Consider the following 12,421-nt stretch of genomic DNA (forward strand, 5'->3'; position numbering starts at 1 on the left):
GGCCCCGCCCCCCCCTGCCTGCGCCTCTGTGGCTGCAGCCGCACCTCCGTCCGGAGGGCAGGTAACTTCCCTTCCAAGGTCATTCTCCGGCTGGTTGGAGCTCCAGGCCGCCCACGTAATGCCGGTTGGCCGGGAAGGCAGAGGCGCGGCTCTTACCGGGTGGGAGAAGCCGGGTGGACCGCGACCCCGAGCGCTGTCCCGCAGAGTGAGGCGTTCGTGGAGCCCGGTCCACCGCGCCGGCTCGCCTCTCCCTGCAACCCCGAGGGGGAGTTTGCTCCTGGCCCAGGCTTGGGGCGGGGACCGATCGGCTCTCAGCCTGCACTCGCAGGTGAGCGCCACCGCCTGCGCCCCGGCTGTCCCGGCCCCGCGTGGTCGGATGTCACCATGGGAACGGCTGGGGGCCCCACGGGGCCCCGCCCCGCGGGGGCGCCTGCCCTGGGTGGGAAGGGGCGGTGGAGGCAGCTCGGAGCCCAGGAGCCCTGGAGCTCCCAGTCTGCACGAGCAGAGCCACGAAGGCTACTGAAAACGGGGCCCCCTCCCCCTCTGCTCATTTTTGGTTGCTTAGGCGTGGGCGGTTCATCAGAGAAAGGCGTGGATGTGTTTACAAGGTGTGAGCTTTGTTCTTCCCACCTTTACCTTCGGAGGGCTCCTGACGCCTCATGGTGACAGGTGCAAATCATGACACTCAAGGGCAGTATGAAGCCAGTGAAGAAGAAAACCGAAGAACCTGAGTTGGAGCCCCTGTGCTGCTGCGAGTACATTGATCGAAATGGGGAGAAGAACCACGTGGCCGCCTGCTTGTGTGACTGCGAAGATCTGGACCAAGGGTGCGATAGGTAATGATGCCGACCCCCCGCCGTTACTAGAACTGCCGTGTACTTTCAGCTTGGCCATCCAGAGCCTAGAATTTGCTCTTGATTCTACAGTATTTTCCAGGCTCTAAAATCGAGGGTTGTCTCTGTGCAAGTGTGAGGATTGTATAAAGATGAATTATGCAGTAGTGCACGACTGTCTATCCAGCTCGGTGTACTAAGAAATGATCATTTTTCATTTAAAGAGAGAAGAGGCTATCGATGAAGGGACAATAGGCTAGTTAAATGTACAAAAAAATAACATGCAAACAAGCAGAATCTACAAGTTTTAAATGAACACAGTTCCAGAAAGTTCTTGTATGCTCAGTGGTCTTAGCACTTAGAGATGAACTTCTTGGGCCTGGATTGCACCTGGCCACAAAGGGCCTTTGACATTGGAAGGTCGTTTTCTTGCTGTTGGTACTGGCTTGCCCCTTGTTGGGGAGGAACTAGCCGGAAGGCAGAGCCTTCCCATGGATTGACTTGTCTTCAGTGTGAGCAGCCACGCTGATCAATCGATTGTGTTGTATTTGGCTTTTATTTTCACAGCTATTCCAGTGATGGAAATTACTTTCCAAAAAATAATTTTTAACATCATTGAACAACATTTTATACACAGTAATAACCCATTTTTGAAATCCATTTTCTAAATAATTATATATTTAAAAATTATTGTCAAATGGAAAGCATAATGTAGAGAGAACTAGGGATGCTGGAAACGTTGCATTTACCATTAGTAATGACTTCTGCTTAAAAGAGTCATGGTGGGTCCTATAGGTGGCATAGTGGTTAGTGTACTGGACTCACACATAGTCCACTGTCATTTGAGTCTTGGACCCAGGCAGCTTGAAACTCATTCTGGGTGCATGTGTGTGCACACCCAAAATCCTGAGAGGAGAATGGAGGAGAAGGGATTGCAGGGTGACCATCCTCCTGGGGGCATGATTTCTTGCTTTCTGTCTGTCTCTCCAGTGATTTGCATGTGCCCTATAGCAAAAAAAAAAAAAAAAAAAAAAAAATCTTTCAAAGGAAAAAAGGCCAGGGGTAGTCGGCGGCGGCTGATGTAGTAGTTAAGGTGTTGTACTCCCAGTGGCTGACTGAGGTTCAAGTCCTGGACCTGGTGGCTTGAAACTCAATGCCAGGCATGTTTGTGTGGGTGCCCAAAATTCTGAGAGGAGAATGGAGAAGGGATTTCAGTGTGGCCATCGCCCCAGGGGGGTGATTTTTTGCTTTCTGATTTTTTGCTTTTCTGCGCCCTAGGGCAAAAATCTCACAAAAAGAAAGTAACAGTCATTGTAGGGGCCAGCTGGTGACATAGTGGTTAAGGTGGCTGGATCCCACATGGTCAACTACATGATTCTGTCCTGGACCCAGTGGCTTGAAAAACATAGCAGGCATGTGTGCCCAAAATCCTAAGAGGAGAAGGGATTGTGGTGTGGCTATTCCCCTTGAAGGTTGCTTTCTCTCTCTCTAATTTTTTTTTTTTCTATTTCTCTCTCTCTCTCCAAAAACAAAAAAAAAAGTTTTTGCGATTCCAAAATGCTGACTTAGAGCTTGGTGCATAGCCATGGAAAGATTCCCTGGTATTACCCTTAACTCCTAAAGACCCCATCTCCTTTGTCATTCCTCCTTGATAGTGTCTATAGTATTTAAATAAAAGGATCTCCTTTCCTTAAAGTTTCAATAACGTGTTCCTCATTTCCAGTAAATACTGTAGGTTTTTGCCATAGGGTGCATGCATTTAATGTAGAGAGGCAGAGACAGAGAGAGGGAAGTGAGAAATCACCCCACAGAGGGGATGGCCGTGCTACAGCTTCTTCCCCTTCATTATTCTCTTGGGGTTGTGGGCGCACATGCACATTCACCTGGCTTGATCCTCAAGTTGCCAAGTCTGGGACTTGAATCGTGGTCGGCCAAGTGGTAATCCAGTGGTATGGTGATACCACCTGCAAGCCCCTATAGTATTTTTCTTTACATATATATTTAAATATAGGTTCTTTAGATTTGGTCTAAAACCCATACTGAGAAAATGGAGCACTTTGCACTAATGACTGGGAAAATGCTCTTTCCATAATTACCGTCACTTCAGACCACAGCTCTTCCATTAAACTTACTCAGTCTACTTCTAGTCCTGGAGAGCTGGACTGTCTCCTGAGTTCTGTCCTCTGTCCTCTGTTCTCTGTCCTCTCCATAGCCTTCTCCACTAGAGAGAGGCTCTTAGTGTTTCCACAGTTCCTGATGCTCTGTAGGGCTCCCATATAGTTATCCCCTACCCAGATTCTAGTCTGACTTTTTAAAATGGTATGTCTGAAATCAAAGTTCTTTCCTTAAGCTCCACTTTTCCTTACTAGCCTGTCTTAGTCTGTTCAGTCTGCTACAGCAAAACATGAGACTGGATAATGTATACATGTCATAAATTTATTAATCACAGTTCTGGAGGCTGGAAAATTCAAGAGCAAGCACTGTCAGATTCATATCTGATGAGGGTCCTCTTCCTCGTAGATAGTCCCTTCTTGCTGCATCCTCTCACAGTAGAAGGGATGAATGAGCTCCCACAGGCCTTTTTTATAAGTGCATTAGTCACTTTCCTGAGGGCTTTGCCCTCATGACCTTATCACTCTCTAAAGGCCCCACCTCTTAATGCTATACATTAGGGAGAAGGTTTTAACCTGTGAATTTGGGGGGATGTAGATATTCAGACCATAGCATTCCACCCCTGGGCCCCCAAATTCATGTCCTTCTCACATACAAAATACATTCATTCCATTTTAGTAGCCCCAGAAGCCTTAACTTGTTCCAACATGAACTCAAAAGTCTAAAGAAGCCAAGTCTGGTCTAAATGTCATCTATGTCAGATATGGATAAGATGCAAGGTACAATTCACTCTGAAGCAAATTTTCTTCCAGTTTGAGCCTGTGAAATCAAACAAGTATGTGTTTCCAAAATACAGGGGGACATGCGTAGAATAGATATTCCCATTCTGCAAGTCAGAAATAGGAATGAAAAAGGGTGTAACAGTCCCCAACCTGATAGGCAAAGAAGAAGAATCTGTGCCTCCATGTCCTGCCTTCTGGACACCTTGAGAGGGAGAGTGAGTCCCCAAGCCTCCAGGTGCCAAGGCAAAGCTCACATTGCATCTCTTATGGGTTGGAATTGGGTGCCTACAATTCTCTAAGGTTGGAATTGCTTGCTGGTAGCTCTACCAGTCTGGGATGCTGGGGTGACCTTGCCCCCATAGCTCAAGTAGGCATTGCCCCAGTGGGGGTTCTCTAAGGTAGCCCCTCTGCCAAGGATAAATGATAAGAATGCAAAGGTCAAATAGTTTACATCCTTAATCCTGAACACATTCTCTAGGGCCTCCTTTGTGATCTGGTGGGGGTAGCCACGCCTCCATAGCTCTTACATTGTATGGGCTTGCAGAGTAGGCACCATATGGACACGGTCCAGGTTTACCACTTGAGCTCTCTGGAGAAGTGGCAGCATTGTACCTAGGCCTACCACGGAGTGTTGCATGTGCCAGAATGGAGGGAGCAGAGATTCATGGCAATGGGCAGTGACTTCTGGGGTTCCGCATTGCCCTGGGCATCTCCTATGAGACTGTTCTACCCCCAAGGCTCTGGCACTCTGAGTTCACTGTAGGAGTTGATCTCCAAACTGCCTTCAGGTCATTCTTCCGTTGTCCTGATGAATCGCACAGGGCTCATCCACACGGATCTCCTTATCCACAGCCTTGGTGTTCTTGCCCAAACATGCTTTCTCATTTGTTACCATGCTGACACGCTGACAAGTCTGAGAATTCCCCAGATCTTTAAGTTCTGTTTTCCTTTGATTAGGAATTCTGTCTTTGAATACTTTCTTTCCTCTCATGATTTACTGGAAGCATTCAAGAGAAGCCATGCAGTACCATCAGCACTTCGCCTGGAGATTTCTGCCACCAAATCTCCAGTTTCAGAGCTCCTGACGTCTACCTCCTACAAAGCATTAGGACATGAACACACTCAGCTAAATTCTTTGCCAGTTGACAACAGGATCTCCTTTCCTTAAAGTTTCAATAACGTGTTCCTCATTTCCATCTAAGGGTGCCTCAGAATGGCCTTCGCTGTCCATGTTTCTGCCAGAATCTTAGGGCTTTCTTCTTATGCAGTTCTTAGGACTGTTCACCTATGCAGATCTAAAGGATACTGGTATGGAATATGCATACGTATGCACGTATTCGTTTAGTGGAGAAATACCCTTGACTGTCTAACTTCTAAACATTATCTCCTTGGTCCTATCGAAAAAGATAATGATCTGAAAAGCTCATGTTTGGTGGAAAGGAAGTAAAACGTGTGGCCTTTGGTCTCCTCATTTATCCTGCTGTTTGGCGTGGGGAGGGGGGACTTGAATTCAGCATAACCACATGAAGCACCTTCCCTTTCTGTTCTTTCTGAATAGATGGATTACGTGTAAGTCTGTGCAGCCGGAGACGTGTGAGAAAATCATGGATACAATTTCTGATCGCCTTCGAATTCCTTGGCTTCGTGGAGCCAAAAAAGTCAACATAAGCATCATCCCTCCCCTCGTCTTACTGCCGGTCTTGCTCCGTGTGGCTTCCTGGCACTTCCTCCTGGGGGTGGCGGTCCTGACCTCCCTCCCTGTGCTGGCACTGTGGTACTACTACCTCACTCACAGACGGAAAGAGCAGACTCTGTTCTTCCTGAGCCTTGGACTGTTCTCACTGGGCTACATGTACTATGTGTTCCTGCAGGAAGTGGTCCCCAAAGGCCGTGTGAGGCCCGCTCAGCTGGCTCTTCTTACCTGCGGGTTATTTCTGATACTCTTAGCCTTGTACAGAGCCAAGAAGAATCCAGGCTACCTCAGCAATCCAGCAGGCACTGACAAATCCCCAAGCAGCAGCCAAACCGAGTGCCCAAATCGGAAAGGGCAGGAGACAACCAAAGCATTCCCGGGAGCAGACGTGTCAGGCAGTCTCAACAACCGCACGCTGAAGGATGATCTGAAGGGCTCTTCCCGGATGTTAACTGGAAGCCCTGCCAAGGTGAAGGAGGACTGGTGTGCTAAGTGCCAGCTGGTGAGACCAGCCCGGGCGTGGCATTGCCGGATTTGTGGCAGCTGTGTGAGGAGAATGGATCATCATTGTGTCTGGTATGTTGGAGAAATCTGGACCCGGGAAAGTGTACATGTAAAAACTCTAACCGTATTTGATCTTCCTTTGTGCTACCCTAAAATTTCTCTCCTTCCCAGCTTTACACCTCGGAGATATTTGTGGGCTGTGATGATGTTCCCACTTAGTCATCAGATTTCCGAGTTTCACAAATTTAGTTCCTTCAGTCATTTCCTGAAGGAGAATAACCAAAACCTGTTTTTCTTTTTCTTTTTTTTTTTCAATACTGCTCTTCTTTTATCTTCTTTTCAATAGAGACATAGTTGAACGATTCTTTTAAAGAAGAATTTATGAGAATAAGTATAGACATATTTCCCCATACTGTTCCTTTTGAACACAGCTCAGGGGTATCTAATACCCCTATTTTTAGATAACTCTTGGGCTCTTTCCATACATACTTAATCATTTTTAATGCTACCAATGATTTCCACTCAACATTATTGAGTTTGAGGCCTTATCAGCCAACTTTTATTTGGTTATTTGTGGCAAGATGGGCTTCTTTTGTACCTTCCAGTGAGCCTGTGACATATGAAGACATGTAAGACCCATTAAGATATAAAATGATGTTGGGGCCAGCAGGTTGCATGGTGGTTAAAGCGCTAGATTCCCACATGGCCAACCATGATTTGAGTCCCAGGGGCTTGAAAATCACACTGGGCACCTGTGCATGTATGCCCAAAATCCCAAGAGGAGAAGGGATTGTGGCATGACCATCTGCTGGAGGGTGATTTCTCACTTACCTTCTTTCTGGTAAGCACACGTGCCCTATGGCAAAAACCTAAAAACAACAAACAAACAAACATATATACATAAATGCAGTGAGGCTGGCTCCATGGCTTGGTTGTTAAAACAGCCAAATCCCACATGGCTGACTGCACAATTTGAGCCTGGGACCTGGTGGCTTGAAAAACATGCTCAAACATACATGTACATGTATGCCCAAAGTCCTGAAAGGAGAGAGAAATGGAGGACAAGGGACTGCAATGTGAGCATTCCCCATGGGGAGTGCTCTCCTTTTCTTCTCTCTGCCTCTCTGTCTTGCCCCGGTTAGCTCACGTACCTGTTATCAAAAGAGAAAAAGAAAGGATATGAAGTGCGACTTTTAAAGAAAATGTCACAGCCTTATGGAGTAAATCCAAACTAAAGGGAGCAAAGTTCATTCATTTATGAATGCCACAAGTAGCATGTTTGCAGCATTATTGCTCTTCAGGCAGTCATGGCCAGTGTTTTTTGTGTCTAAGATTCTGGAAATATAGCATTCTTCCTCCTTAGAAGGGGATGTGGAAGAGGGTGAGGTTGAAAGAAAACCCAGGAAGGCATTAGAGTGGGCCTCAGAGAGTACATGGTGCAGCCAAGGGGCAGCTTTATTCTAGGACTTTGTCTTTAGTGGTAAACAGGTATTTTCATTTTCAGATATTCCATTTCTGTTTGCATCATTTACTCTGTGTGTGTGCATGTGTGTGTGCACACACATGCACATGTATGTGTGAGTATGTATGGTAGCTCATTTACACATGCTGGTCCAGACAGCGTCACCTAAAAGAAGACCTCTGTCCTCCCAAGCATCCTGGGCTGGAGTGAGCAGAAGGTACTTACATCCTGTCCTACTAGTGGCCATGACATAGAACTATTTTTACCTGATAAGTAACCTGTATATTATCAGGTTGTTCTCCCCCCAACACCATGTACTAACTTGCCTGGATTTTTTTTTTTTTTTTGAGAGATTTTTTTGCTATAGGTCATGTGTGCTCACTAGAAAGAGAGAGACAGAGAAACAGAAAGTGAAAAATCATCCCCCAGGAGGGAAGGCCATGCTGCAATCCCTTCTCCTCCATTCTCCTCTCAGGATCTTGGGCACACAAGCACATGCTACCAGTGTGAATTTAAGCCACCGGGTCTGGGACTTGAACTTGGTTGACTACATGGGAGTCCAGCGACAGGGCCATTACACCAACTGCTGGTCCCCCTCCCTGGATCTTACTGCTCTTCATTTACTTAACATATAACTTCCCATACTTCTGATTTAGCATTTAAAAAAAATTGTTAGAACTATTTATTTAATTTGATTTTTTTTTCTTTTTTTTTTTCAGTTTGACCAGAGAGAGACAGAGAGAGAGAGGGAGAGTAAGAAAGCAAGCCACCAGGTCTGGGATTTGAACTGCAGTTGGCCATGTGGGAGTCTAGTGCCACTTGCCAGCCCCACGATTCCATGATTTAGCATTTTTAAAAATGGTTTCATAACACTTCTATTTTTCTCTCTTTCCTTAGTATGGTGATGACAATGCTAACTTTTTTTTTTTTTTTTGGAGAGGTTTTCCCTATAGGACGTGTGCGCTCCCCAGACAGTCAGAGAGAGACATAGAGACAGAAATCGAGAAATCACCCCCTAGGGGGTATGGTCACTCCACAGTCCCTTCTCCTCCATTCTCCTCTCGGGATCTTGGGCACGCACGCACACGCGCCCGGCGTGAGTTTTAAGCCACCGGGTCCCAGACGCGAACCGTGGTCGACTACGTGGGAGTCCAGCGACATAGCCATTACACTAACTGCTAGTTCCTGACAATGCTAACTTTTTTCACAGCTGGATAACTTATTAATATTTAGGGAGATTTTTTAGCCAAGTCCTGCTTTTTATTTATTCTTGTGCTTATGCTAATTATATGATTCTAGAGTAGAGACTGTAAGACTGTATCCCTCAGGGGACACGTTAATAATTCCCTAAAATTGAACTTACTTTTTAATCATTGAAAAATCACGCCATCTCTATTTTGCAAGCTTTATTGTTTATTATGTGCATTATATAGAGAACTTTAAAAAACATGTTTGCTTTTTTTCGTCTCTGCTGTTTCGAGGATAAATAGCTGTGTTGGAGAATCCAATCATCAAGCATTCATACTTGCCCTCTTGATCTTCTTGCTCACCTCGGTCTATGGGATAACGCTGACCTTGGACACCATCTGCAGAGAGAGAAGTGTCTTCACAGCTCTCTTCTATTGTCCTGGAGTTTATGCAAATCACAGGTAAGATTGGATACCCAGCATGAAGGTCCATGGAAAAGTGTTGGATGGTACTGTTAATGGGGGCTATTTGCTGGTATGGGAGGATTCTCAACGAAAACAGAGCAGGCTGCGGGGACTCTGGGTGCCTACTGCATTCTGTGGAAGTTGCCAGCAAACGTGTGTGGCAGTGCTGTGCGCCTGTGGTGCCATCCGTGGAATCACTGACCTTAAAGAGTTAGCAGTCAGCATTCTATAGATGACCAGGCTTAATCAAGGTCTTCTAGAGTCAAGTGACCACTCGCATGCCCAAGTTAGCAACAATGAAACTAAAACAATAGAAACGTACAGTCCCGGGGGGTGGGGTGGGAGGGTGTATATGCCCACTTTGTCATATTCCTCTCACTGTATTGATATTTTCTGATGCATTTTAGTCCAGTCTGAGTTTACCGCTTCCAGCCCTTTTGAGAAAGACTCACCATTCCCATAACCTTCCCTTTTTTAAAAAAGAATTATTTAACTTTGTTTATTATTATGCTTTTTTTTTTTTTTTCTGAGACGTTTTTGCTATAGGGTGCATGCACTCACCAGAAAGACAGAGAGACAGAAAGTGAGAAATCATCCCCCAGAGGAGATGGCCATGCCACAATCCCTTCTCTTCTATTCTCCTCTCGGGATCTTGGGCATGCACGCACATGCGCCTGGCTTGAGTTTAAGCTGATGGGTCCAAGACTCGAACTATGGTCGACTACATGAAGGTCCAGTGATGTAGCCATTACACCATCTGCTGGTTCCTATTTATTATTTTGTTTTAATTTGACCAGAGAGGGAGAGGGTGAAAAGAGTGAGTGAACAAGCCACCAGGTCCAGGACTTGAGCTGTAGTCAGCCATGTGAGAGTCCAGCACTTTAACCACCATGCCATCTGCTAGCCCCCTCCACAATCTTACCTTTCTTTTCTTTCTATTCTCTCTTAATTTCTCCTGTTCTAGATTTTTTTTTTTTTTAATCACCACTCATGATTATTGTGGTATCTAGGTCAAAACTTCCTTAGGCCCTGCTAACCTGGGCGCATTTCTATGTGGTGAAGATTTCTGTGCTGTGGCACAAGCTGGAATCTTCAGCTTGAGCCCAGCCACCTGCTCCTTGAGTGCTATGGCCTTCCTCTGCCCATGTTCTTTTTATTTTTTTAGGTTTTGCCACAGGGCACTTGTGCTCGCTGGAGAGAGAGGGAGAGAGATAGAAGCAAAGTGAAAAATCTTTCTCCATGGGGAATGGTCACCCTTTCCAACATCATCTTCCTCTGGTATGGGTGCTCTGTGGTGTCCGTGGTTTGGTCCTTGTGTTCTTCTTTTGTGTTTTCAGAACTGTCCCTGTTTTCTCTATCTAGTTCCTTTGCATGGCACTTGTTTTCTTTAGTCCATGCACCAGATTTCCCATCACCATTCTAGATCTAGTCCTTTGGGAGCATTGTTAGCATAGATGGCCCTCCTCCTCCTCAGGGTAAGTCCTGTCCTGGCTACACGGAGATTCTTAGGAGGTGCTGTGTGGGTTGAATATCTTAGAGTGGAGCCTGTGTGTTGTGTGTGGTGATTGACGCACACTGAGCCATTGGTTCTTACCACCCTATAGGTGACTCACCTCACCTCATCTTTATCATGAGGTCCTTGGATTTAATTATCTTTGAAGTCCTTTTAGCTTTACAAAGGAAGATTTTGAATGAATTCATTTCCAGCCAACTTTCACTTGCAATGTTTGAATGATGGTAATTGAATGGAAATACCAATCAGCAACCCCTCTGCATAGTCTCATTAGTGAACTTCAAGGGAGCTTTCTTACCTTGTGTGAGTCTGTTTGGCTTTAGGAAGCTGAACATGATGGAACCAGCAGATTGCATAATAGTTACATCACTGGACTCTCACCTGGCTGACCATAGTTCGAGTCCCAGACCCAGCGACTTAAACTCACCCCAGGCATGTGTCTGTGCATGGCCAAAATCCCAAGAGGAGAATGGAGGAGAGTGGATTGCAGTGTGGCCATCCCACCTGGGAGGTGATTTCTTCCTTTCTGTCTCTCACTGGCAAGCGCATGCACCTGATAACAAAAATCTCTCCCCCCCAAAATAAGCTGAACTTGAAATGTGATGGTGGTCTCACATAGTGTATGAGTAAGGAGAGGACTTAGTTGTCTTTGTGTTCTTTAGCACTGGACTGAAAAGAATGGAGATGAGTGATTTTAGCACAGTTCCTGGGGTCGTACCTACAGCTTCCTAGAGGACGTTCATAGCAACCTCATGATGCCTTTGTTTTTTTTGTGAATGAGGTACAATTTAGAAATTATTCATTTGACAGAAAAATGTTGAACACCACTGTGTCAGGCACTGTGATGGTTGTATGGAGGATGCAAAATGCAAAATGCAAAATGCAAAAAAAAAAAGTCCTTGCTAATTCTAGTGTGATATATGAGGGACTTGAGAAATTCCCACAAAAGTGGAATTAAAGCATCAGTTTATTGTGATGCAAAAAATTTGGAAATCCATGTATAGTTTTTTCATAATAGGCATTTTCTGTGAACTTTTGGAATACCCCTCGTACTAGAAAATAAGGCACCAATAGTTATAAAACAGAATGTGTTACTTCTCCTAAGTTAAGCAGGTTATTGGTGTTTTGAAGATAGAATAGTATCTATCGGGATAGAAGGCTGGAGAAGGGGCCCAAATCCTTAGTATTTAGAAAAAAATGTATAAAACATTAGACTGGTGACAGCTTTGTGAATGGGACAGAAGTGGCAGCCCTGACTGGCCTTTCCCCCTTCCAGCTCAGCTCTGTCCTTCACCTGCGTGTGGTACTCCGTGATCATCACAGCGAGTATGGCCTACATCTTCCTGATCCAGCTAATAAACATCAGCTACAACGTGACCGAGAGGGAAGTCCAACAGGCCCTTCGACAGAAGACGGGGCGCCGGCTCCTCTGCGGGCTCATCGTGGACACAGGCCAGTACAATAGGGGCTTCCTGCGGAACTGGCACCAGTTCTCCACCCTGGGCACGCGTGCATTCCACCACCCTGGCGAGGACATTGTCTGAAGTGCCTCCTGTATGGCTCTCTGAGGGATGGCTCCTCCCATCTCCCTTCCATTGTACGCTTCAGCGTCCACACAGGATGTCCATTTTTATCCCAGTTTCTTAAAGGCATTATAGGGCCATGCTCAGGTGTAGAGACTGGACTGGGAAGAAATTAATTTTTTCTGACTTCGCAATTGAAGAGACTTTTTTTCTGTCGAAGCAGTAAAAGCAGAGCCATTCCTTTCCAGTCATCTTACTGACTCACTCACCAGAAGTTGAAAAGGATGTGGATTGCTAATACACAAATTGACAGAAGCAATTCCCGTCCATCGGCGTGGGGGAAAGAG

The 12,421-nt window shown here is 45.8% G+C and overlaps 1 protein-coding gene across 2 annotated transcripts; it reads left to right on the forward strand.

The window, feature by feature from the left end:
* The first annotated feature begins 4 nt into the window (after nucleotides 1–4).
* On the forward strand, nucleotides 5–12,415 carry ZDHHC23 (zDHHC palmitoyltransferase 23). 2 transcript variants are annotated; one of them, XM_027765654.1, is made up of 5 exons: nucleotides 5–61; nucleotides 645–836; nucleotides 5,286–5,996; nucleotides 8,868–9,035; nucleotides 11,828–12,415. In XM_027765654.1, the coding sequence occupies exons 2-5, from the start codon at nucleotides 679–681 to the stop codon at nucleotides 12,093–12,095; spliced, it is 1,305 nt and encodes a 434-aa protein (XP_027621455.1). In that variant the 5' UTR covers nucleotides 5–61; nucleotides 645–678; the 3' UTR covers nucleotides 12,096–12,415. The 2 variants fall into 2 exon arrangements, with proteins under 2 accessions (XP_027621455.1, XP_006161886.1); XM_006161824.2 differs by having other exon boundaries at nucleotides 8,877–9,035.
* Nucleotides 12,416–12,421: the final 6 nt, after the last annotated feature.

The sequence above is a fragment of the Tupaia chinensis genome, unplaced genomic scaffold, assembly GCF_000334495.1.
Source record: "Tupaia chinensis unplaced genomic scaffold, TupChi_1.0 Scaffold139218_1, whole genome shotgun sequence".
Lineage (NCBI taxonomy): Eukaryota > Metazoa > Chordata > Mammalia > Scandentia > Tupaiidae > Tupaia > Tupaia belangeri.